Consider the following 25,496-nt stretch of genomic DNA (forward strand, 5'->3'; position numbering starts at 1 on the left):
TGTGAAAGAATAATCGTCCTGAACACAACAGAGATGCTCAGGGTGACTCACGACTTCCTGTTCGCCTTCAGGTGAGCTCAGGTGAGCCGTACCTGCAGTGGCTCTGTTGCATGAATCACCTACAGGCTGTCGGAGCTCCGTGGGTCAATAAAGTTCTGTCAAGCATTGAGCGTCCAGCCCCGACCTGCATCCACATACAGATAGTCATGTTACACACCTGTCCAGATGTTCATAGAGCACGTGGACCACGAAGGTGTTCGTCCCAGCTACACCAATAAACAGTGTTGGGGAAGCTACTTTGAAAGTTTAGCTTGTAAAACTACAGTTCATCCTGGCAGTAGCTTGAACAAACTACATTTCTATCCCTGGAGAAATGTCGTTTGTAAAACAACTGTAAAAAAGTAGCTTTTGCAATTATACTTACTATACTCATTTAACACAACGTTACATAAATCAACATGCGGTGTATATGAAACAAAATATAATAGCCTACAAGAAAATGTAGCCTACATGCTAGCATAAATATGCCTTCAACTCAGTTTTTTTTTTTTTTTTAATAAAAATAGCTGATGTTGGTCAACATACTGTAGGTTCCCCCATTGACATGTTGGGTAATATAAAGAGAAAATGAAAATCCTACCCCAATACCCACTTGTAAATCAGAAATGTAAAAAGTCAACAAAAAATGTAATAAAAAATACATACAAAACATACAACATACAATACAAAACATCTTTGCCGTCATGATTCTAACCCTAACCCTGTAGCGGAAGCTTCTCGAAGCTTCTCTTCCCAGTTTGTCAAATTTGGACGAACTGGGAAGAGGAGCTTCCGCTACAAATGAGCTTGAAATATAGACTTTTTAAAAACATTTCGGGACAATTTGCATTTCGGGCAGGGCCGTTGTATCCACAAGTTTCCGACGTCATCTATGGGCAAAACCGGAAGTCAGTTTTGCCGGTTTGGTGGAATTGTACGTTTACGTTTCCATGGTTTTCAGGCGTTGTCATAGTTGCGGTAAACGCATGGATCTATTAACGCTGGCTTTTAACACAGATGTCAATTTGTGTGATATCCACTGTTAAAAGCTGGTGTGATGATCCATGCGTTTTACAGATTTTCATTGGGGGGAAAAAAAAAAAAAATCCATGCATTTACCGCGACTACCGAAACCATGGAAACGTAAACATAACATTCCAAAACCGGCAAAACAGGCTACGTTTTTGACGTTCGGAAAAAGGTGGATAGGGGAGAAAGGTGATGATAATTCTAGGGGCCCACAAAAAACCCCAGTAGTCTAATCTTTGTATGACTGATTTATTCTGCGTAAGACCCTGACTAATACTCATAGTACACTGTAAAAACTCAACATCTTTCCAAGAATATTTGTCTTATTTCTTGTCCAAATATCTCATTTCTAGTCAAAACTAATCTCTTTCCACTTAAAATAAGACTCATTACCTAAAAATTAACTTGTTTTTAGATCATTTTCACTTAAATTCACAATAAAAATCTGCCAGTGAAAGTAAGTTTTTTGTGCTTGTAAAAAGGAAGAAAAACTTGCTCCGCTATCAGATTTTTTCTACTTATTCCAAGTGAAAATATGCTTGAAAGAAGTAAAAAGTGTCTAAAAACAAGCTACTTTTAATATGATGTGTCTCATTTTAAGTAGAATGAGATTTGTTTTGACTAGAAATGACATTTTGACTAGAAATAAGACAAATATTCTTGCTAAGATACTCGAGTTTTTGCAGTGTAATGCTTCATTAGCATCAAAACAAAGAAGGCTAAATAAAAAACGATAATAGGGACATAGGCTACGTAGTCTAAGAAAAAAAAAGGAAAAGGTAGGGGGAGGGGCCCACTTTAGTATTCTTTAAGGGGGCCCAGAATTCCTAGCAACGGCCCTGATTTCGGGGCTTCAATACAAGACGGACATTACATACGAGCAGCATGGAGGTATTTGGATGTTTTTTGGTGTGTCCTTTTGTTACGAAGACAGTTGGTATGGACATGCACTGCTACGCCGAGACCCCCTGTAACTCAGAGAAGCCACGGAGGACTCTGAAACTTCTCCCAGGCAAATTTCAATTTTGGGTGAACTATCCCTTTAAGGCAGTGGTTGCTCCTGAACCTGCAGCCGCCCCGTTGCTAGGCGCCCAGATGGCTCCAAGCCCCGCCCCCACGCGGCTCATTCATTGTGTTATCATAATACATGTCATCATACCTGTGGTGGGTGGACCGCGTGGAGCCAGAGCCGTCGCTCAGCAGGTAAACGCCTCATACCTGCAGAGGGAGCGGTCTGGGCGGGGCGAAGGAGCTGGTCCCAGATCAGCTGCTTCCCACAGTCTCAGGTGAGCTGATGACACACACACACACATACACACACACACACACACACACACACACTCCTGGAGCTGCCTCTGACCCTCAACACCTGGATCTGAGGAGGACGAGCTCGGGACCATGACGAGCAACTACTACCCCTACGCCAAGGTAACGCTGCTCTTATCACCTGTATGAGTGTGTGTGTGTGTGTGTGTGTGTGTGTGTGTGTGTGTGTGTGAGTGTGTGTGTGTGTGTGTGTGTGTGGGATCTCTGTGGGGGTCAAAGTTCACTTCACGCTGACTGACCGTCGGCAGGTTCACAGTCCAGAAGGTCACGGATAAGATCCTAAAGGGAACCGGGTTATTACTGCACAACCAGGTCTGATACTAAAACCAGAACCAGGTCCTGGTCTGCAGTGACCCCACATGAGCAGTGAGACCGGACTGAACCGGACTGGACTGAACCGGACTGGACTGGACTGAACCGGACTGGACTGAACCGGACTGGACCGGACTGAACCGGACCGGACTGAACCGAACTGGACTGAACCGGACCGGGAGCAGCAGAATCACAACAATCTGACTACTGAGACTGAAAAACCGTTGGCACCGTTTCATTCAGTTAAAACCTGTTTGTCCATTGAACTGAGGTTGGTTAAACTGCACCAACACTGGATGCTACTACATTTCCCACGATGCAGCGGGGCAGACTGAGACTGCACTGCCGTCAGTTAGGCTACACACACACCTGAGCAGGACCGACAGGTAAACTGAAGTGAAGTTTTTTTTTTTTTTTGTGCTTTATTGACGTGAGATAAGCATAACAGAATTATCTAAGCACATAACATAGCATATGTTGACAGTATGCATTATACAGAGAGATAGAGGTGGACAAAGCAGACAGGGGGATAATGAGGAAAAGGAAACAAAAATGACAATGACAGTACAAATAATGACATTAAAAATAAGAAAAATAGAAATAAACATTGCCAGATTTTGAGGAATCCATTTACCTAGTAAAAAGTTCTTAAAGAGGGGCTATGTTGAATCGTTCAAAAATACAGTTCGTTTTCACAGCTTTTTTATTTTTAATGTCTTTAATTGTAGTTGCATATGGCTGAAGTGAAGTCCACCACCTGTCCAGTCAGAGCGCTGCTGGTGATGGAAACCTGCAGCCAATCAGAGCTCTCTCTCTCTCTCTCTCTCTCTCTCTCTCTCGCTCTACCTGCGAGCAGTGACGTCACAGACAGCTGTGAAGAAACGCTGCAGTCAAACGTGTCTCGTGAGGATGATGATGATGATGATGATGATGATGAGCTTCTTCACTGTGACACCTGTGACGTATGGCTACCTGCAGGAGTCGTGACGTCACAGCAGCTCAGAGCCAGTCAGGGTCCCTGAATGACGTCACGTGAAGCTTACAGGTGACACAGCTCGGTGTTCCTGTTTGAAATAACTTTATTTATATATACTGTATATATAAAAAAAAAACCCAAAACAAAGCATTTAAACACAAAAAAACGTTGAAAAGTAACGAAAAGTAAATAATTTAATATTAAAAAAATACATTTAATATATAATTAATTTAAATAGGCTAATTATGAATTAGGCTATTATAAGCTTTATTCATCTGTGACCGTGATTCAACTCGCAACCAGTCAGAGGCTCTGGACCCCCGTGTGTGTGTGTGTGTGTGTGTGTGTGTGTGTGTGTGTGTGTGTGTGTGTGTGTGTGTGTGTGTGTGTGTGTTGGCTGGGATCCAGGGAATCGTCCAATCAGAGAGCTCAGTGTGTCAGGAAGTGTTCGGCCTCTCTCTCTCTCTCTGCTTCTCTCTCTCTCTCTTCTTTTACTCTGACTCGGGTTTTATTATTCCCGCCCCGGGTGTTGACCGTGCGGACCGGGGCCAGGGCGCGTGCCGTGCGGTGCCGTTACCGGGGGAACGAACCTGTCTGTCACCTGCTGACACCGGAGCGCGAGCCGAGCCGAGCCGAGAACAGAACAGACCGAAACTCGGGCGGGACAACACAACACTACACTACACCTGTTCCCCCCTCCCCCCGGCGGACATGCGGACTGAAAGAGTTCACCTGGATTAAAAGAAGAAGAGAAAGAAGAGGAAGCAAAAAGAAAAAGAGGAAGGAGAAGAGGAGAAGAGGAGAAGAGGAGGAGGAGGAGGAGGAAAGTTGTGGTTGTAGTCATGGTTCTGCTGGGTTGTTAACAGGAGCGGAGGAAGCGTCGCGGTTTGGGGGGAAGAGAAGATGTCTGTGAACGAGCTGTACACAAAGGTGAGTGAGGGGAGGGGTAGAGGGGGTAAAGAGGGGGTAAAGGGGGGGTGAGGTTCACCTATGCAACCCTCACCCACCCCCGTCATTACGTCACCGTTGAACCCAACTCACGCGGGGTCAGAAGAACCGAGCTCCGTGTTTCTTCACGGAGGCTTTAGGCGGAGACTCACCTGAGCGCGAGCGAGCAAAGGTTGCGATAGTGTGTGTGTAAATGTGTAAGTGTGTAAATGTGAATGTGTATGTATGTGTGTGTTGGGAGGAGGTGAGGGGGGGGGGGGGGGGGGGGTCTGACCTAACAGGTGGATCAGGTCAGTGACGTCACGACGAGGACTCTTTATTATAAAAGTAAAGGATTTTTAAACGGCAGGTGCAGCGCGTCACTGACAGCAACAGGTGTTTACGCACCAGACCCGATAGATAGATAGATAGATAGATAGATAGATAGATAGATAGATAGATAGATACAACTGCTCAAAAAAATAAAGGGAACACTTAAACAACACATCTTAGATCTCAATTAATGAAATATTGCAGTTTAAAATCGTTATTCAATATTTATAGTAGAGTGTGTTGAGAACAAAATAACATAAAAATGATCAATGCAAATCAAAATGATCATCCCAGGTTGATTTAACAGGGGTGTGATATACTTGGAGTTACAATGTGTTGTTTAAAGCAGATATCAGTGGAATGTTTTTGTTAATATAAGTCCTAAATAGTCCTATTTTCCGTCAGCAATCACTTACATGAAGTATTTCAGCCTAAACACGAGTCTCTCCGTCACTCTGCTCTGCTGTAACCCGAGGAGAAAATTTTCCTTGTGGGATACAAGTGTTATCCAATGAGGAGAGAGAACGGCATGAAGGGCTGTGTGTGCAGCCAAGGGATGCGCGTGAATGTGGTGACGTAGCACGAGGACCAATTGATGCCTGACAAGGGCGGGGGCTGCTAACTCATGGTGCGTTCAAAGAAACTCGTACTTTGTGTTTTTCCTTCCTGTGAAGTCATACCAGTTCGATCTGGTACGAGTTCACGGGTCGGAAGTTACGAGTGGCCGTTATAGGGAACTTTCACAGACAACAGGATGGTAAAAACACGAGCTACGGGTTACCTGGAACGCTACCAAGTCGTAGTTGTGACTTGAAGCTGTAACTTACGGTTTCAAAAGCCTGCCTTGAACGCAGCATTAGCCGAAACGGCCGTGAAGCTGATATCTGCTTTAAGTGTTCCCTTTATTTTTTGAGCAGTGTATAGATAGATAGATAGATAGATAGATAGATAGATACTTTATTGATCCCATGCTTTGTATGTTTTTTTGTTTGTTGTTGTTCCACTTTTTAATATGCTGTTTTTTATAAATCTTTTATGTGCTAATAAAATACAATACAAGATGGGAAATTACAGTGCAGCAGCATTACACAGACACACAGTGACGATAACAACATATAGAACAACCTATACATAATAAAACAGCAAAATAGCAATAGCAAATAAAATAAAATGTAATGAACAAAAGTATATAACAATCATCATCATCATCACCTGGTCCTGTGGTCCAGTGGACTGGACTGGACTGGACTTTGTGTGGTTGTGGTTCGATTCCCACCAGAGCCACGTCACTGGACTGGTGTGACAGAGGCAGTGGAAGCTGTGATGTAACCTGAGCTGTGGTCGGTCCGGTCCTGCTGCACTGGTTTCAGTTTGTGTGTGTATGTATGTGTGTGTGTGTAGGGGGGGTCTGCTGTTGTGTTTCTATTGTCTTCTAATGTTCTTAAGTTCTAATGTTGTGTTTCCATGAGCAGCTCTGATGTTGTTGTGTCTGGCTGACAGCAGCTTCCTATAGAGAACCTGTGTTATTAACGTGTTTAAGGCTGAGACCCTACAGACAGAAACATCTGCTAGTTTCTTTGTGCACTGATCAGTTTTGAGATTTTACGCTATTTTTCTTCCTTAAAGCAGAAGTAAGCGATCCGGTCGTTTTGGCTAATGCTGCGTTCCAGGCAGGCTTTTGAAACCGTAAATTACAGCTTCAAGTCACAACTTACGACTTTGTAGCGTTCCAGGCAACCCACTCGTGTTTTTCCGACCTGTTTTACCTGTGAAAGTCACTATAACGGCCACTCGTAACTTCTGACCCGTGAACTCGTACCAGATCGAACTGGTACCACTTCACAGGTCGGAAAAACACGAGTTACGAGTTGCCTTGAACGCACCATAACAGTCCTCGTCCCTACGTCGCCACATTCACGGCGTCCCTTGGCTGCACACACAGCCCTGCATGCCGTTCTCTCTCCTCATTGGATAAAAACTGTAGGATACGATAAATGTTTTCTCTTCGGCTCAGAGCAGAGCAGAGTGACTGACAGACCCGTGTTTCAGTCCAAACACTCTATGTAAGTGATTGCTGTCGGAAGATATAACTATTTAAGACTTATATTAACACAAATATATCACTTACTTCTGCTTTAACATGTTTTCTTTCAGCCTAGAGAAAAGAAATGGTAGAAAATCCACATGAAGGTTTTTATTTTACTTCATTTTGTCTCTTTCGTCTGTAAATTCCTCCTGAATTCACCAAAAGTTAGTCTGACCCATGTCATGTCAAGTGTCATTGTAAAAGTCTCTCCAGGATTCATAAATTGTCATTTCCTTTGTATCAGCAACAAATCGTAAAAGTGCGATTTACATTACAGTACAGAGCTGTACGAGCAAAAAGATCTCCACTTCAGCAGCACCTACAGACACCAAACCTTCCAGTTCGATCCCTTTCTATATTCTGAAGCTTTTTACATAGGGGATTGTTGATATATCATTCACAGCCTGATTTATAACATAGGGCTGTTGACAGTATTTCCTCATTTACAGAGTGATAAAAAGAGAAATCCAAAATCCTCCTCTGTAAAAACTTCTGACTCTAATATGTCAACAAAATAAAACAAGAATTTTAAAAGTAGCTTCATCCATTGTTGAGATTTCTGTTCTAGAAATGTATGCAAATTAGCGCATATTTAATTAGATATTGCCCCATTTACATATTTAAACATAAAATGTGACAACCTGTAATACAAAACAATAATTGTCTTAATATAAGTGATAAAACTGTGAAGTTTCATGATGATGTCTGTTAGTTTAGATTTTTACCCTTAATTATCACCTTAATGATCAGTGAGCAGATCGTTAACTACTCCTGAATCACACAATGAAAAAGCTTTATCGACAAATTCCCCTGGAGACGACGCAGCCTATTGGTCGTGTGTCTCATGCTTATCAGTCACAGCAACCAGGTGCATTATGGGAAACATAGGAGAGACATAGTCGACGCTGGTGTCGTCACCTGCTCAGCGTCTCGGACCTGATCCAGTCTGATTCACCTGGATGTAAAGTGTTTACCTGGATCAGCAGGTGACACACACACACGCACACACACACACACACACACACACACACACACACACACACACACACACACACACACACACACACACACACACACACACACACACACAGGGCCGTTGCTAGGAATCCTGGGTCCCCTGAAAGAACACTAAAGTGTGCCCCTTCCCCCTGACTTTTCCACTTTTTTACGTACGTATTATCATTTTTCATTTACTTTACTTTGTCTATGGATGTTCTCATTCATCCAGGTCATCGTTCTTTTCTGGGCGAATTGAATCGTAGGCAACTGGACTTGTATTTGTCTGGGAAGACGTTTCGCCTCTTATCCAATGGGCTTCATCAGTTCGTACGCAATGCAACGCAATGCAAAAAAAAAAAAAAAAATAGCCTACTTTGTTTTGATGCTTCATTACTCAGCATTACTATAAGTATTAGTCAGGGTCTTATGCAGAACTAGAGAATGCATTTCCTGAAGGAAATACAAGTGAATGCTGAAAGCTGCTGAATGCTGAAAGCAGAATAATTTAGTCATACAGAGATTAGACTACTGGGTTTTTGGGGGCCCTACTGGGCGCTGGGCCCCCATACAACGGCCCTGCACACACACACACACACACACACACTGTCGTGGAAATTCTTAGCCGTTTGCTGTTGGTGAATAATGAAATAGAGACTTCGCCGGCGGACATTATTTTATTTCCTTGCAAGGAAAGGTCAGTTCGACCCAAGTGGGTGATGGTAAAGAAAAGACAAAGACAATGGAAAAACCTAAACATTTATAGCTGAGGGAAGGTCCACTTCTGGGGTGTGTTTGTGTCCTTTGGCCGGCCCCTTCCCTGATTGTGTTTTCACACCTTCACCTTTGAAGGTATCATCACCGGTCTCCCGAGGTATGGAGTTAAGAGATAAAATTTAAAATACAAAGGGGTTTGAGTGTGAATTAGGAAGTGGGAAGTTGGGCATCACAGATGGTTAAGTGTAAAGGAACTTGAATTTACAATTGCAGAAGGAAGTCTGGGAATAAGGTGTAGGAACGTCTCAAGTGATTAAAACAAAGGAATATTAAGATTGACAATTACAACACACACAGACACACACAGACACACACACACACACACACACACACACACACACACACACACACACAGAGAGACTGGTGTCGGTCTATCTACAGTTGTTTTGACCTTTGATCTCAGTCTGACAGTCATGTGACCTGTGAGTTCAGTGAGACTTTTACGTCGCTCTGGATCGACGACACTCGGCCTGTGTCACAGGTGGAAGTCACAAACAAACAAACATGGCCGACAGTTCCCCTCTTCATCATCATCATCATCATCATCATTGACTTCTGTTATCAGCTCTTTCTTTTTTTATAACAGCCCCTAATCGATAAACGGATCAGCTCCTCCTGATGACCGATGAGTTGAAGCTGCTTCGCTGAACAATCAATAAGGGGGGCGATGACATCACTAAGCTGTCATCAACGGACAGGAAGTGGGGGGCTGTGTGTGTGTGTGTGTGGGTGGGATTTCGGGGGGGGGATTGGGATTGGGGGGTCCATATGTTTCTCCAGATTATGAAGATGAAACTTTGTGGATTAATCAACAGAATAGTGTGTGTGTTGTTGGTTTGCTGTGTGTTTATTAGTCAGTTATTAGTTATCTATCAGTTATGTATTATTATTGTTATTTAATTGTGTGTCGGCTAGTGTTGGTGTGTAGTATCAGAGTGTAGTGTGTATCTGTGTATCAGTGTGTGTGCTAAGGTTATTATAGTTTTAAAATTTTCAATAGTTTTTGTTTTTATTTCGTTTTTCAGTTTAGTTTTAGTGAGTTCAACAAGTTTTTATTGTTGAGGAATTGACTCGTTTTTATTTAGTCTTGGTTTTAGTTTTTCAGGTTTTAGCAGAAAGCCTTTGTCAGACCTCTGGAGATGAACTTGTTCCCTTCTAGTTGCGTCCATCCCATAATGTTCCCATCAGTCCTCATCAGGTTCCATTCACTTTTATCTACCTGTGGGTCGTACTCCAAGTCGTCCCATATTGAGCTTTAGACATCTCTAAGAAAACTACAACTAAGCTGATGTTATCTGACTGTACTTTAGTTTCAGTTAGTTTTACATCGTTCATTGTTGTTTTTATTTAGTTCTCGATTATTATTTATATTTTTATATATATTTGAGTTTACTAAATTGTATTTTCACTGCTAGTTTTTAGTTTTAGTTCATTATAAAAACCCTGGTGTGTGTATGAGTGTGTATCAGGAGGCGGAGCCACTGAACTGAAATCTGTTCACCTGCTGTGCGACAGTTAATCCTCGTGTGTGTGTGTGTGTGTGTGTGTGTGTGTGTGTGTGTGTGTATGTGTGTGTGTGTGTGTGTGTGTGTGTGTGTGTGTGTGTGTGTGTGTGTTGGGGCGGGGTGGGGGTCCCATCTGGTTCATGTCTCGGAGCTGAGTCATAGATTCAACTCAGTGTGTGACCAGGAAAGATGAAGTGTGTGTGTGTGTGTGATGTACAGGTATTTGTGTATAATAATTCACCTGTTACGTGTGTGTGTTTGTGTGTGTCTATCTGTGTGTGTGTGTGTGTGTGTGTGTGTACAGCTGTCTGCCGCTGTCCTGTATGTGGGTCAAAGTTCCTCGACAGGTGCAGCTGTGACTTCCTGTTGGACACACCCAGAGTTCACCTGAGGCTGATGATGTCACTGTCACAGTGGGCGGAGCCTCAGGGACTCACCTGTGTGTGTGTGTGTGTGTGTGTGTGTGTGTGTGTGTGTGTGTAACGTGAGACAGGTGTTGATGTCGCTCTGACAACGGCCTCCTGAGGAACAACTTGTGCTCAGCTGTTGCCGTGGCCACGCCCCCTCTCATTGTTTCATTGCTTCCTGACTGACCGACCAATCACAGCACAGATGCAGGACTTCCCCGTTTCATGTCTCATTAAAGCCCCTCCCCCACCCAAACACATGGAGGGGAGGGGGTCCAGAGGGGGGGAGGGTGTGTGTGTGTGTGTGTGTGTGTGTGTGTGTGTGTGTGTCCTCATTCCCGCCTGTGTGTCCTGCTGAGACTCTCCATGGCAACCTGATGCTGCTCAGCCATTGGCCGGTTTGTGACGCTGTCCCAGATAAACACACTGGTGGGGGGTCATGCGTGAGGCGTGGGGGGGGGTCATGTGGGGGGTTTGTGGGGGTCGTGACCACAGGACTGGCCTGAGGACGGCTCGTTGTCTCATGTTCATGTTCTTCCTCTCAACTCAACACAGGTTTTCAGCTTTAATTTGAAAGTCAAACAAACAGGAAGTGTCTCTGTTTGTCCCATGAGAAGCTGCTCTAATGATATGAAATGGTATCACTTCCTGTCTCTAAAGTAGGCGTGGTCACCCGTCCCCCCCCGACTCGTGTTGTGAACGTGTGTGTGGATTTATAAAAGTTTGTTAATCGGTAGTTGTTGTTTTTTTTAAAGAAAAAAAGTCCAAATTCTCTGATTTCAGCTTCTTAAATGTGAATATTTCTGGTTTCTTTGTTCCTTTATGATGATAAACTGAGTCTCTCTTTGGTTTGTGGACAAAACAAGACATTTGAGGACGATGTCTTGTGGTTTGAGAAACACTGATTGACAATTTTTTAAAGGGATAGTTCAACATTTTGGCAAATTGGCCCATTGCCATAATCCCTATAGTCATAGCAGTAGGTTTGTTACCTTTAATTGTCGGTGCAAGCTATTTTTAGAACGGCGGAGCAGAGCCGTGAGCTGCTCAGAGCTACGCTACGGAGGCTCATGGGATTTCTTGGTTTCCCTCATCAAACTCATCAAATACACAATCCAACAACTCCAAAACGCTGTGAAATTCATGCAAAACTGCTGATGCACGTTCCCGTTGGGGGCAGTTTTTCATCAAGCAGTCTCTGTATTTCCCTCTAAAACAACTCTGTCTTGTAACGTTGTGTTATTATCTCATAGCGTGGTGAATGTGCAGGTCACAACTTGTCCACCAGAGCGTTGTGGAGTTGTTGGATTGTGTATTTGATGAGTTTGATGAGGGAAACCAAGAAATCCCATGTAGCTCTGAGCAGCTCACGGCTCTGCTCCGCCGTTCTAAAAATAGCTTGCACCGACAATTAAAGGTAACGAACCTACTGCTATGACTATAGGGATCATGGCAATGGGCCAATTTACCAAAATGTTGAACTATCCCTTTAACATTTTTTTGACCAAACAAGTAATCAATTAATCGTTTAAATAATCAACCGATTAATCGATAATAAAATAATCGTTAGTTGCAGCCCTATAGTTAAGTTACTATGGGGCGAAAGGATCGACCACTTGACTCTGTGACCTCTGACCTGATGAAGCTTCACCCTCCTCATCCTCAGTGTCTCTCCGTGTCCCGACGTCATCGTTAGGTTTTTTTTTTCTTCTCCAGGTGTGTGTGAGTCTTCATGTAAATGAGCGTCTGGTTTGACTGAGGTAGATTTGCATGGGAGCTGCTGAAGGCGATGATGTAACGCAGCTGCTCCTCAGGTAAATCACCTGCTGCTTCCTCCCTCAGCCGACTGTCTGTTGGAAGGAGGAAGTGAGTCCTCGTCAGCTTCCTCCTGTTGTGGCGTGTGTGTGTGTGTGTGTTATGTAACAGTGGTCTGTGTGTGCGTTTGTGTGTATCTGCTGTCAGTCTGTGTTTGTTGTCATGGTTACAGCCACACAGACACGTCAGTCTCTCGTGTTATTGTGTTGAAATGAGTCCAGGTGTGGTTCCCGTTCTGACTCTGGCTCTGATTGGTCCATTTATCAAACACATCGAGAACCAGCTCCTGTCAGAACCTGCGATCAACTTTAAATAGCCTATTCCAGTGGTTCTCAAACTTTTTTTTTTACATGAAGGACCCCTAAACTGACACAAATTAGACCACGGACCCCCCCCATTGGATACAATTTTAAAACAAACACCAGAAATACACATGTTTGTTCTGAGACTGTTGCTTTTTTTTAGTCAATTTACATTCAAATTACTGCCAATGGCATGATTTTTTGGAGAGAAAAAAATCAAGAAATTTCTGGGGGACCCCACTTTGAGAACCACCTCTAACCCTATTCTACTGTCATAAGGACTGTAACAAAATAGAATAAAATAAAGGAAACAACAATTCATTTTAAGTTAAAAATTAAAAACAAAATAAAAAAGAACAAATTACAAGGCATTACAGAGAGTCCTAATTATGTACAACAATTTTTTGTTGTTTGTCAGAGTATTCTTTAGTTTCAGTTTGAATCTAAACGCTTGTTCACGCCTGTTTGGTGAGCAGCGGTGAAACGGGTCCTCTCTTATCTTTCCGAGTGTTGTTTAGGCTCTTCACCGTTATTGCGGGACATGAAAAATTCATATCATAACAAAAATAAAGATTTTATTCGGTATGAAAAGGTATACCGTTCAGCCCTAGTTCTTGGTGTAGAGCCAGATGTTCTTGGTGTAGAGCGTGGTGAAGGACGCTCTGCTCCGGCCTCTGTGTGGAGCTCAGGACTGAGCAGAAAGTCATTAATCTCCAGCAGCAGATAAAACCTGTAATTAGCTCTAATTACTGTGAAGACAGAACGTGAACGTGAGCAGGAAAACGGTTCTTGTCTCCGAGGAGCAGAGATCAATGTTCTCTGAAAGCTGCAGCTGAGATCAGAGTCTGAGGGAATGAATATGTTACTACACTGCAAAAACTCAAAATCTTACCAAGAATATTTGTCTTATTTCTAGTCAAAATGTCTCATTTCTAGTCCACAAATCTCATTCTACTTGAAATAAGACTCATCACATTAAAAGTAGCTTGTTTTTAGACACTTTTTACTTCTTTCAAGCAGATTTTCACTTGAAATAAGTAGAAAAATCTGACAGTGGATCAGGTTTTTCTTTCTTATTACGAGCACAAAAAACTTGCTTTCACTGGCAGATTTTTTTTTACTTATTTCAAGTGAAAATTTGTTTGAAACAAGTGAAAATGATCTAATAACAAGTTGATTTTTAGGTGATGAGTCTTATTTTAAGTGGAAAGAGATTAGTTTTGACCAGAAATGAGACATTTTGACAAGAAATAAGACAAATATTCTTGGAAAGATTTTGAGTTTTTGCAGTGTATGTAAATGTTCATTATTAATCATGATGAATATGAATGTTGAATGTTATGTGAGTATTGAATGTGTATTATTGAACATTCAGCTTGATGTATAAATGTGATCAGGGTGAAATCAGCAGGTTTTGATCCACTGTTTCCTCCTGAAAGGTCACAGAGGTCAATCTCTGGTTCCTCAGATGGATCTGGATTAAATTATTCTCTCAATGTGACCGTGAAACCCGGAAACTGTTTCTGTCTCTTCTTCCTCTGACGTCTGACACCTGTCGTCTGTGTTTCAGTACACTCGGGTCTGGATCCCCGACCCAGAGGAGGTGTGGAAAGCAGCAGAGATCACCAGGGACTACACGGAGGGAGAGTCTGTTCTCCACCTGAAGCTCGAGGATGAGACGGTACGTACCAGGCTCTCCAGCTGTTCTCTCGTTACAGATGTTCTAGAGACGCAGATGATTCTCACTGACAGGTGAGTGAAACAAACCTCAATGTGCAGAGATTGAACATCAACACATAGGGCTGTGTACTCTGTGTATCTTCCTCTGTAGCTGGGACACAAATCCTCCTTCCTTTGATAAAACACGTTATATTACGCATAATACGTTATATTTTCACAAGTAAGTGGCTACAACCCAACGCACCAACACTAGAAGACTGAACTGTTCATGAAATCTATATTATGTAGAGACTGAAATTCGCTTTAAAACCAAATAACTGAGAAATTTAAGAAATGGTGGTCGAAATGGATCAGATATATAAGATCAAGGAGATCTGAACGGCTTTGAGTATGTTTGTTACATGGTTTGACGTATCAGACTATTACTGTAACTATTGGGATGACTGAAAATTGCTGTGTTGATCTTCATGGAAAAATTAGGAAGTGTGACGTCCGTTGTTCAGATGTTCTTATCTTGCACATTGTAAAATGAAAGGGAGAGTAATAGATGTAATAGATGAATAGTGGTTGTTGGTGTGTGTGCCACATGTTTATTTTACATGTACGTTTTTATGTGTAATTGTGCTGAAAGGATTTAGTTTGCTCCTCCCTGATAAAAAAGAAAAGTCATATTTTCATGATAAATTTCCCATGTGAGCGACTTCATAATTCACTGTAAAAAAATAAAATAAAACCTCTTCATCTACATTTTACAAATTATAAGTCCTGATCAATCAAAACAGTCAAGGGGGAGGGGCCAAAACCTCGTCAAACTTGGACGTCCTCATGGTCAGTTAGTGATCTCACTGCAATTTATCCTAAAGGAAACTTCGCTCTCTAGCGAGGAATAAGAAACAACCGAGGCCTTTGTCTAACCAAAGGGAACAACCAGTAAATAATAAACAATGATCATCAAAATAAAGATGGAGTCTTACTTTTCAGCAGAGTAGGGTGCAGCTTCTCTCAACCACAAAGGTCTCAAGAGTCTGGACCCCCACTGTCCCAATGACTGAGCCTTAATACAAGATAGTTACAGGTGTTGTTTAATATTCAAATAATATTTCGAATTTTTAATGTGTTTTTTTTTCTTAGCTCTTTATTGAGGGGGGGGGGGGGGGGGGGGTCGATCCTGCATAGGAGCTGTCCATGGTTACTTAACCAAAAGTCAAACAAAGAGAACTATGGATGGGGAAGTTTCAATAGCAAAAATACAGAAGTTATCTTGACGTGAACCATATGTTGCGGTAAAAAAAAAAAAAAGGATCGTTGATTCGGTGGAAACCCGGCTTTACAGGCGGGGGCGGGTGGTGCAACAGATCACAGTTGATCCGTGATCGGCACAAGTGGTCTGCGGATCGATCTAAAAAAAAAAAAGGGTTAAAATTTTATGGCCTCATGTTATAGGTATTGATTGATTGATTGATTGATTGATTGATTGATTGATTGATTGATTGATTGATTGATTGATTGATTTTATGGTGTGGTCCTCTCAGCCTCTGGAATACGCCGTTGGTCCGAAGAGAAACCCTCTACCTTTCCTCCGTAACCCCGACATCCTGGTGGGCGAGAACGACCTCACCGCCCTCAGTTACCTGCACGAACCGGCCGTCCTGCACAACCTCCGAGTCCGCTTCCTGGAGTCCAACCACATCTACACCTACTGCGGTCAGTCCTCGCCTCGACAGACCGACTGTTGTTCTACCTCTGATGAAGAAAGAATGTTCCACTTAAAGAAACTCCTGTCCTTTAATGTTGAAAGGAGAATGATTCAAATGTTTTACTGTGCCTTTATAGACCGAATCGCCTTGTTGTTTACATTCTACTTCCGGGTAGAAAACCAGCACGTAATTTGAATGAGATCAATAGTAACAAACGAGAGTTAAGCTATATATCATATTTTTCACGCCCTATCACCGTTTAGAAAAATCTGAAATGATTGAAGAAACATCACTATTTCTGTGTTTGTGTTTTGTGTTGCTATGTGTGGTATTTATTCAGTTTGGGAGAATCACAGTGTCTAGAAAGCATCAGTGGCTGCAGCTGACAGGGACAGCTGACGGCGGTAGCTAAGCTAACGGCGGGAGCTAAGCTAACAACAGGATGTCAGCTGTTAAAACCCTCCTGTTGTCGGGCACGACACGAAACTACTCCAGTTAGCTCAGTCATGTTGTAACTAAGATATCCGCTGGAGAAAATATTTTTTCATGGACCGTTTATTGAGTCACTGAGTTATTAAAGTTAAACAGGCTAAGCTAACCGTTAGCCCAGCTAATCTCTGATAGCCATGACTAATTACAAAAATGTGCACACGTAAATAGTAATGTTTGTCCGTCATTGGTTTTATAGACTTTACAAACATCAGATTAGTCTAAACGGCGATATAGTGACATGAAAAATGATATATAGCGAAACTCTCGTCTATTGTTCGAATGCTGGTTTTCTACCCGGAAGTAGTTGTAAACAACAAGGCGATTCGTCCTATTGAAAGCATCCTTTCTTTTTGTATTACCTGCTGGTTTGGCAATGCCACAGAGGCACAGAAAAAGAGGGTTAGAGAAATTATAACCATATCTAGTAAATTGCTGCACATCACTCTGCCATGTATGGAAGGCATCTACAGAGATAGGATAGAGAAAAAGGCAAGGAATATTATAGGTGACCAAAGGCACCCCCTACTCATTTAACCCTCTTCCATCCGGGCGACGATATCGCCCCCCTCTGTTTACTAAAAACAGAGCAAAATTTTCTTTTGTGCCTCAGGCCATTAAATCCCTTAATAATAATAATCGATAGTCACTGTTAGTGTTGGTCAGCTCATAGCCTGCTCAGCTGGTCTGACCAGGTTAAGGCTGAGATAAACATAAAAAGTGTGACTCACTGATGATGAGTGTTAATCTATGTGTGAAAGTTGTGCTGTGCTGTTTTTATCTGTGTTGGGTTTTTTTAGATGAAATGTCAAGAGTGTGATCTGCTGCAACTCAATTTCCCTACGGGGACAAATAAAAACTACTACTACTACTACTGATCCAGATCGATTGGGATCCAGATCCAGACAACGGTTGAGATCCCGATAATGTTCAGTCCCGTGGTTCTGCGTGTTGAGGTTCTGTGTCGTGTTCTCCAGGGATCGTGCTGGTGGCCATCAACCCATACGAGCAGCTGCAGATCTATGGAGAGGAGGTCATCAACGCCTACAGCGGACAGAACATGGGCGACATGGACCCGCACATCTTCGCTGTGGCGGAGGAGGCGTACAAGCAGATGGCGAGGTGAGACCACAACCTGGGTGGGACGTGAGTTAAAGGAGAATTCCGGCCATTTTTTACCCCTAAATCGTTGTCCTGATGGTCATCTAGTGTTGGTTGGAGCAAAAAACGCGACTAAAATTGATGCAGGCAAACCGGAGTTACACCATGGCTAGACGGCGCTAGCGATAGCGACAACGTTAACCCATGGGGGCAATTCTTTCAACCACAACAAACACTCAGAAAACAATCAAATATCTATGGTACATGACTCGAATCCATACGAGACACCACTGAACTCATATAGTGTACAGTATAAACAGTATAAACTTTGTGTTTTTGCATGTAGCCACTCACCTCAGATAGCTGAACTCTGAAACATCCTGGAAAGACATTACTATCCGATCACAGAGCGCCTGCTCTCCCCGCCACAGAAACTAACACTTATTCCTTGTTGTGATGATTTCTTTACAAAAATAAACGGTGGAGCAGTGCAGTGTAATGTCCAAAATATCTCTGACCGTTTATTTTTGTAAAGAAATCATCACAACAAGGAATAAGTGTTAGTTTCTGTGGCGGGGAGAGCAGGCGCTCTGCAATCGGATAGTAGCCTAATGTCTTTCCAGGATGTTTCAGAGTTCGGCTATCTGAGGTGAGTGGCTACATGCAAAAACACAAAGTTTATACTGTTTATACTGTACACTATATGAGTTCAGTGGTGTCTCTAAGGATTCCAGTCATGTACCATAGATATTTGATTGTTTTCTGAGTGTTTGTTGTGGTCGAAAGAATTGCCCCCATGGGTTAGCGTTGTCGCTATCCCTAGCGCCGGGTAGCCATGGTGTAACTCCGGTTTGCCTGCATCAATTTTAGTCGCGTTTTTTGCTCCCCCCAACACTGGGAGACCATCAAGAAAACGAATTAGGGGTCAAAAATGACCGGAATTCTCCTTTAACGGTCGTGTGCTGGTTCTGCAGAGACGAGAGGAATCAGTCCATCATCGTCAGCGGAGAATCGGGAGCGGGAAAGACGGTTTCCGCCAAGTACGCCATGCGCTTCTTCGCCACAGTGGGAGGCTCGGCCAACGACACCAACGTGGAGGAGAAGGTCCTGGCCTCCAGCCCCATCATGGAGGTGAGTGTCGGCCGCCAACCTGTAGAGGAGAGCAGTGGTTCTCAACTGGTGGGTCGGGACCCAAAAGTGGGTCGCGGACCCGTTCTGGATGGGTCGCAGACAGCTGGTCAAAAAAGTAAATAATATTTAATGCACATCTGATGTTAGGCATGTCTTTTATTTTGAAAAATAACACATGCAGTTGAAATGGTCTTCCTCAGTTTCTTATTAATGTGGCCTGAATGCAGTGAATCTTGTTTTGTTTTGTGGGTCTTTCTTTTGTGCAATTTGACATTTATTCACTTTTGTGAACATGCTCTGAATGCAGAGATGCATTAGAAGTCAAATATATCATTTTGTTGGTCTCCATTTTGTGCAGTTTGATATTTTTGAATTCACTTCCATACATGCAGTTGTCATGGTAACTCCTCAGTTTCATTCATGTGCTCTGAAATGCACTTTGCTCAATAAAGAGCAAAATGAGTTTTTAGAGGCTTTAAAAAAAAATCTTGGTTTGAATTCTATAAAAGTGGGTCGCGACTTAATGACCACGGGAAAATGTGGAGCCCAGAGTGAGACTAGTTGAGAACCCCTAGAGTAGAGGAAGAACGAAGCCCCGCCCCCGCCGCTAACAGTCCTTCCTGTCGCTGTCCAGGCGATCGGAAACGCAAAAACCACTCGGAACGACAACAGCAGTCGCTTTGGGAAGTACATCCAGATCGGCTTCAGCAGAGGATACCACATCATCGGAGCCAACATGAGGACATACCTGCTGGAGAAGTCCAGGGTCGTCTTCCAGGTCCGTGTGTGTGTGTGTGTGTGTGCAGCGTGGTGTCGTTGTTGTTGTCGTTCCTGTTGTTGTGTGAGACATGTTTTCATTGTGTTTGTTCACAGGCTGAAGACGAGAGGAATTATCACATCTTCTATCAGCTGTGTGCTTCAGCCAGTTTACCAGAGCTGTCGGACCTCAGCCTCAGTGAGTAACCACGGCTCCTCCTGCCTCCTGCTGGGAGGAGCGGTGGCGGTGGCGGTTCCTGGTCGACCCCCTGTTGTCTTGTGACTCACCTGTTGCTGTGGTAACAGGTGTTCTCTGTTGTCTGTTGTGCAGCCAGCGCAGAAGACTTCACCTACACGTCGTTAGGAGAGAACATCTTCATCGAGGGAGTCAACGACGCCGAGGACTTCAAGAAGACGAGGGAGGCCTTCGCTCTGCTGGGTGAGAACCAACCCCAGACCTGAACCTGGTCTGACCTGGTCTGACCTGGTCTTACCTCCCTGCAAAAACTCAAAATCTTACCAAGAATATTTTCTTATTTCTAGTCAAAATGTCATTTCTAGTCAAAACTAATTCAATTATACTCAAAATAAGACTTGTCACATAAAAAGTAGCTTATTTTTAGACACTGTTAGGGCGACTATGGATGGAATTAATGGTCGCCGAGAGACTAAGCGAGGGAAGTGTTTTTTACTTGTCGGACGCGCTTCAACAATAAAAACTAAGCTCCAGAGGTTATGTCGTTTTACAAAAGTTTATTAAACTAAAATCATATCAGTGAAACAACCCCACATAAGCCTAAAAAACATCCAAAAACAGTGTAAATTGGCGGTCAGCAAAAAGTAAGACCTTCCCCCCTCACCCTCTCAGTTCATTCATCCACAGGTGAGGAACAGCTGATTTTACTATGCTTGGTGACGTGAATCCCACCTGACTCCTCCCCGGATGTGACACACCCACACACACCAAACACTACCTGGCATCTACAGACACTTTTTACTTATTTCAAGCATATTTTCACCTGAAATAAGTAGAAAAATCTGCTAGTCGAGCAAGTTTTTCTTATTACAAGCACAGAAAACTTGCTTTCACTGGCAGATTTTTGTACTTATTTCAAGTGAAAATGATCTAAAAACAAGTTCATTTTTAGGTGATGAGTCTTATTAAGTGGAAGGAGATGAGTTTTGACTAGAAATGAGACATTTTGACAAGAAATAAGACAAATATTCTTGGAAAGATTTTGAGTTTTTGCAGTGTAGGTCTGATCCGGTCTGATCTGGTCTGGATCTTTGTGTCCTCAGGGATCAAGGAGAGCAGTCAGAGCAGCATCTTCAGGGTCATGGCCTCCATCCTCCACCTGGGGAACGTGGAGATCTGCTCCGAGCGAGACGGGGAGTCCTCTCGCATCTCGGTAGGTCGTCGGCTCGGTAACGGTGGTTTGTGTCCGTGCTGCCGCCAGTTGTTCCAACAAGTGTGTGTGTGTTTCTCTGTGTGTGTGTGTGTGTGTGTGTGTGTGTTGCAGAGGGACGACCCCCACCTGCAGCACTTCTGCCGGCTGCTGGGTCTGGAGCTGCAGCAGATGGAGCACTGGCTCTGCCACAGGAAGCTGGTCACCGCCTCCGAGACCTACGTCAAGACCATGTCCAGCAAGATGGCCGCCAACGCCCGCCACGCGCTCGCCAAGCACATCTACGCCCGCATGTTCGACTGGATCGTGGAGCACATCAACAAGTCGCTGCGCACGTCCTCCAAGCAGCACTCCTTCATCGGCGTCCTGGACATCTACGGGTACCGGACCATGATCCTCTGCTTCACCTGCTCACCCTCCCCTCGCCCCCCCTCATCCTCATCCTCACAGGTTCTCTGTTTCTGTGTGTGTGCATGTGCAGGTTTGAGACGTTCGAGGTGAACAGCTTCGAGCAGTTCTGCATCAACTACGCCAACGAGAAGCTTCAGCAGCAGTTCAACTCTGTGAGTCTCCTACATCACCTGTGTCTCACCTAGGGATGGGTACCTTTCACATTTGAACCGATACGGTACCGATACTCAACGGTACCTGTTTTCGGTACTTTTTGTGCCTGTGTGTGGTAATTAAAGTTATTTTGTCGATAAAAATAGTAAAAATTCAGAATTTTTAATATTTATTTATCAACAACATCACAACTCCTCAGCCTTTAAGAGTATTTCATGTTTTAGGGATGGTCAATGATTTTTTAATAATCAAATAGTCATTCAATGAAAAAAAAATGTAATAAATAATGGGTCATGAGACTATCTTGTCTTAAAATATGTACGTTCCCTTGTTACTGTGGCAGAAGGAGAAACATGGAAAGATCAGAAAGTTCTGTGTGAAACTCTGTAAATGAAAAAAAAAAAATGAAAGTGAGGAGCAGCAGAAACTCATTTCAAATGACGGACGAGAGAGAGCGAACTTTGTGTTTTTGCATGTAGTCACTCTGAAACATCCTGGAAAGACATTACTATCCGATCGCAGACCGCCTGCTCTCCCCGCCGCAGAAACAAACACTTTTTCCTTGTTGTGATGATTTCTTTACAAAAGTAAACGGTGGAGCAGTGCAGTGGTAATGTCCATAATATCTCAGACCGTTTATTTTTGTAAAGAAATCATCGTAACAAGGAAAAAGTGTTTGTTTCTGTGGCGGGGAGAGCAGGCGCGTTCAGGTACCGAAATCTGGTACCGTTTGACTTCACGTGAATCGGTACTCGGTACTTTGGTGGGAATTGGGTCGGTACCAAAAAAAGTACGGAATTCGGTACTTCCATCCCTAGTCTCACCTGTCTCTCTCTCACCTGCGTCTTTCTCTCCAACCTGTCTCCCCCCTGTCCCCCCGCAGCACGTCTTCAAGCTGGAGCAGGAGGAGTACATGAAGGAGCAGATTCCCTGGACTCTGATCGATTTCTCCGACAACCAGCCGTGCATCGACCTGATCGAGGCCCGGCTCGGAGTCCTGGACCTGCTGGACGAGGAGTGTAAGGTGAGACGGCTCCTCCTCCTGGACCGGGTCCTGGACGCAATATTTATATTTTCCCAGGATGGTAGGGGAAGGTCCCGCCTTTTCCGCCTCTGATTGGCTAGAAGGGCTCTCTCATGCAGGCAGGCTGTCAGCACAATCTACCAGTGTGATAAGTGTGTGCCGTCAGATTTATCGACCACAAATCACCTTAAATGTGCTCCTAGCTACTTTCTAGACAGTCATTTTGTACGAAAAACCGGTTAGGCAACAGTAGGCAAAAGGCCCTACGTGGTCTTTTTACTAAACTTAACCAACTCCTTTCGTCATTGCCTAAACCTAACCAATGGCACAATTGCACTTCTCACTCAAACTCAAAATGTAAACCTGGAATATAAATTTAAAAAATAAATTTATCGGAACGTGAAACCAGCGGGGATCGAACTCGCGAAAACGCAAACCACTACGCCAGCGGCTTTCTAGGTTTATACGTATTTCAGTTTACTTGCAGTACTGTTGTGAGATGACGTTTTGCGGCCAAATCAAACAACCAATCAGAGGAGAGCTCATCTAGCCAATCAGGGGCGAAAAAGGCGGGACCTTCCCCTACCATCCTGGGAAAAAAAATATTGCGTCCTGGACCGGTTCTTCTGGTCTCTGTGTTCAAACCAAAATTACAGACAGGCCATCTGCCACTTTAGAGTAAACAATACAAGAATACCAAAAGTTATTGGAAGGTATAAAGGACTCGATAGAAGTCGGAGGTTATGTGATCTATGCAAAGACGGCCAGATTGGTGATGAATTTCATGTTTTGTTCGAATGCAAGAACACATGTATTGTATATCTAAGAGAAAAATACCTCCCTAAATACTATGTTCGTCGCCCATCTATGTTTAAACTAATTTTGTTATTACAGTCTGATAAAAAAAAAAGTTATTTATAAGCTAGGTGCTTTTCTGAAACGTGTTCTTCCTCTGTTTAAGTGATAGTTTTTGCTCTGTCCTGGTCAGAGATGTATGTACAAAGCATGTACAGCCTCCACTGCCTCTTGCTATGTCTGATTATTTGTACTGTTTTATTGTTTGTGCTCCATACCACTTGCATGGTTGTGAGAAAACAAATTAAAGTGTAAAGTGATCTGATCCTGGGTCTGTTGTTGTGGTCTCAGGTGCCGAAGGGGACGGATCAGAACTGGGCTCAGAAACTCTACAAGCAGCACTCGAGCAGCGCACACTTCCAGAAACCTCGCATGTCCAACGTCTCCTTCATCATCATTCACTTCGCTGACCAGGTGAGCAGAAGCCCACGCCCCCCCCCCCCGCCCCACCACCTGGACCTGGACCAGGACCTGGACCAGGACCTGGGTCCCTGATGGTTCTGAATCCGGTCCAGATCTCTGGTTCTGTATCAGTCTGACTGTTCTCTGACGGATCTACAGGTGGAGTATCAGTGTGACGGCTTCCTGGAGAAGAACCGAGACACCGTCTACGAGGAGCAGATCAACATCCTGAAGGCCAGCGAGGTAAGACCAGGACCTAGACCAGGACCTAGACCTGGACCTGGACCTGGACCTGGACCTGGACCAGGACCTCAGCGGCGTAGTTTCATTTCATTATGGGACCACGGATGGAAATTAGCTCTCTAGCTAAATCTGGCAAATTTACATCAAATAATTGTTTTTGTATGTTCATGAATATGTGGAGTCCCATTTCAAATAAACTAATAAATAGAAAATAGAAATTGTTACATAGTAGCTACGGACTGCGGTGTCGTCCGCGTTCACACGTGCAAACGAACCCAAATTGGTCTGAATGACGTTTTGTCGTCTTCTGGTAGAAATAAGCGCCAGTTTGGACTTTCACAGTGGAGTGGCAATTCGTTCACTGTTACTTGCGCTGGTCCTTGCTGACACTGACAGAGCTGGAGCCTGATAGCGCTGTCGACAGGACGTCATAATGATCACATTGTGTAGACGCTCACATCTTTATCTTTATAGTTATAGTTGTTCAAATAGTTACTTTTCAATGAAAAAAGGTGCGAACTACACCGGTAGACCTGAGTTGGTCCAAGTTCGCGTTCTCACCACAGGTTGGCATTTGGTGCAGACTTGCATCAATCGCACAAAATCAAGCCGGCCGCGACCTCCAAGAAGAGGGGGTATCAGTCCGCTTGATTTAAGCCCTATTCGCACAGGATTAGTTTTACCTGGGGACCTCTGGTAATTTGTAATAATTGCGGAGGACGTCTGTGATCTTAATCCCGTGCGAATGCGCCATGTCAGTAATTTGTAAAGTAAAAATTCCCCCGCAAAGTACTATATTTCACCAAAGACCGACGTCCCTTGGTAAAACTAGTCCCGTGCGAATCTGCATCTCAGTAATTGAGGGGCATTTTTTGTTTTTGTTGTTTTTATTGCGTGCCTTTTCTACTTCTTCCCCGGTTTAAACCATACTGTACGGGAGGCTGCGGTGGAAATTATGAGCGGCATTTTCGAAGGCGTTTTAGGGGCAAACACGGGCTCGTATCGGTGCTGGAGACCCATTTGAATAATCAGCTGATCCATAAAAAAAAGCGAAATAGGATATTGACATGCAGCTTTTTAATACAAATGCCATGACGGTCCGTTATTGCGACAACAACTGCACTGTTGCGAAGTCACGTTGCTGCTTTGACATTTTATTTACATTTGCTTCGCACATGGATGTGACAGCAGCAGATGTTACGATGTGCACAGCTTTGACGTCATATCGGAGCCTGAATGTCAGTAACTTCGAGTAAAATACAGACTTCACTTATCCCGTGTGAATGCACCGCAAGAAACACGGACATGGGGGGGTAAT

The 25,496-nt window shown here is 43.6% G+C and overlaps 1 protein-coding gene across 2 annotated transcripts in view; it reads left to right on the forward strand.

Moving 5' to 3' along the window:
• Positions 1–4,216: 4,216 nt before the first annotated feature.
• myo5b (myosin VB) overlaps positions 4,217–25,496 on the forward strand; it is a 54,460-nt gene continuing 33,180 nt past the window's right edge. For both annotated transcript variants that reach the window (XM_083983530.1, XM_083983531.1), the window contains exons 1-14: positions 4,217–4,612; positions 14,401–14,511; positions 16,043–16,214; positions 17,674–17,818; positions 18,772–18,928; positions 19,563–19,706; positions 19,802–19,883; positions 20,016–20,123; positions 20,984–21,093; positions 21,205–21,470; positions 21,572–21,653; positions 22,538–22,678; positions 23,825–23,947; positions 24,095–24,178. In XM_083983530.1, coding sequence (XP_083839656.1) covers positions 4,586–4,612; positions 14,401–14,511; positions 16,043–16,214; positions 17,674–17,818; positions 18,772–18,928; positions 19,563–19,706; positions 19,802–19,883; positions 20,016–20,123; positions 20,984–21,093; positions 21,205–21,470; positions 21,572–21,653; positions 22,538–22,678; positions 23,825–23,947; positions 24,095–24,178 — 1,752 coding nt within the window. In that variant the 5' untranslated portion in view covers positions 4,217–4,585. The remainder of the gene's footprint in view (positions 4,613–14,400; positions 14,512–16,042; positions 16,215–17,673; positions 17,819–18,771; positions 18,929–19,562; positions 19,707–19,801; positions 19,884–20,015; positions 20,124–20,983; positions 21,094–21,204; positions 21,471–21,571; positions 21,654–22,537; positions 22,679–23,824; positions 23,948–24,094; positions 24,179–25,496) is intronic.

Source organism: Trachurus trachurus (assembly GCF_905171665.1).
Source record: "Trachurus trachurus genome assembly, chromosome: 12".
Taxonomy (NCBI): Eukaryota; Metazoa; Chordata; class Actinopteri; order Carangiformes; family Carangidae; genus Trachurus; species Trachurus trachurus.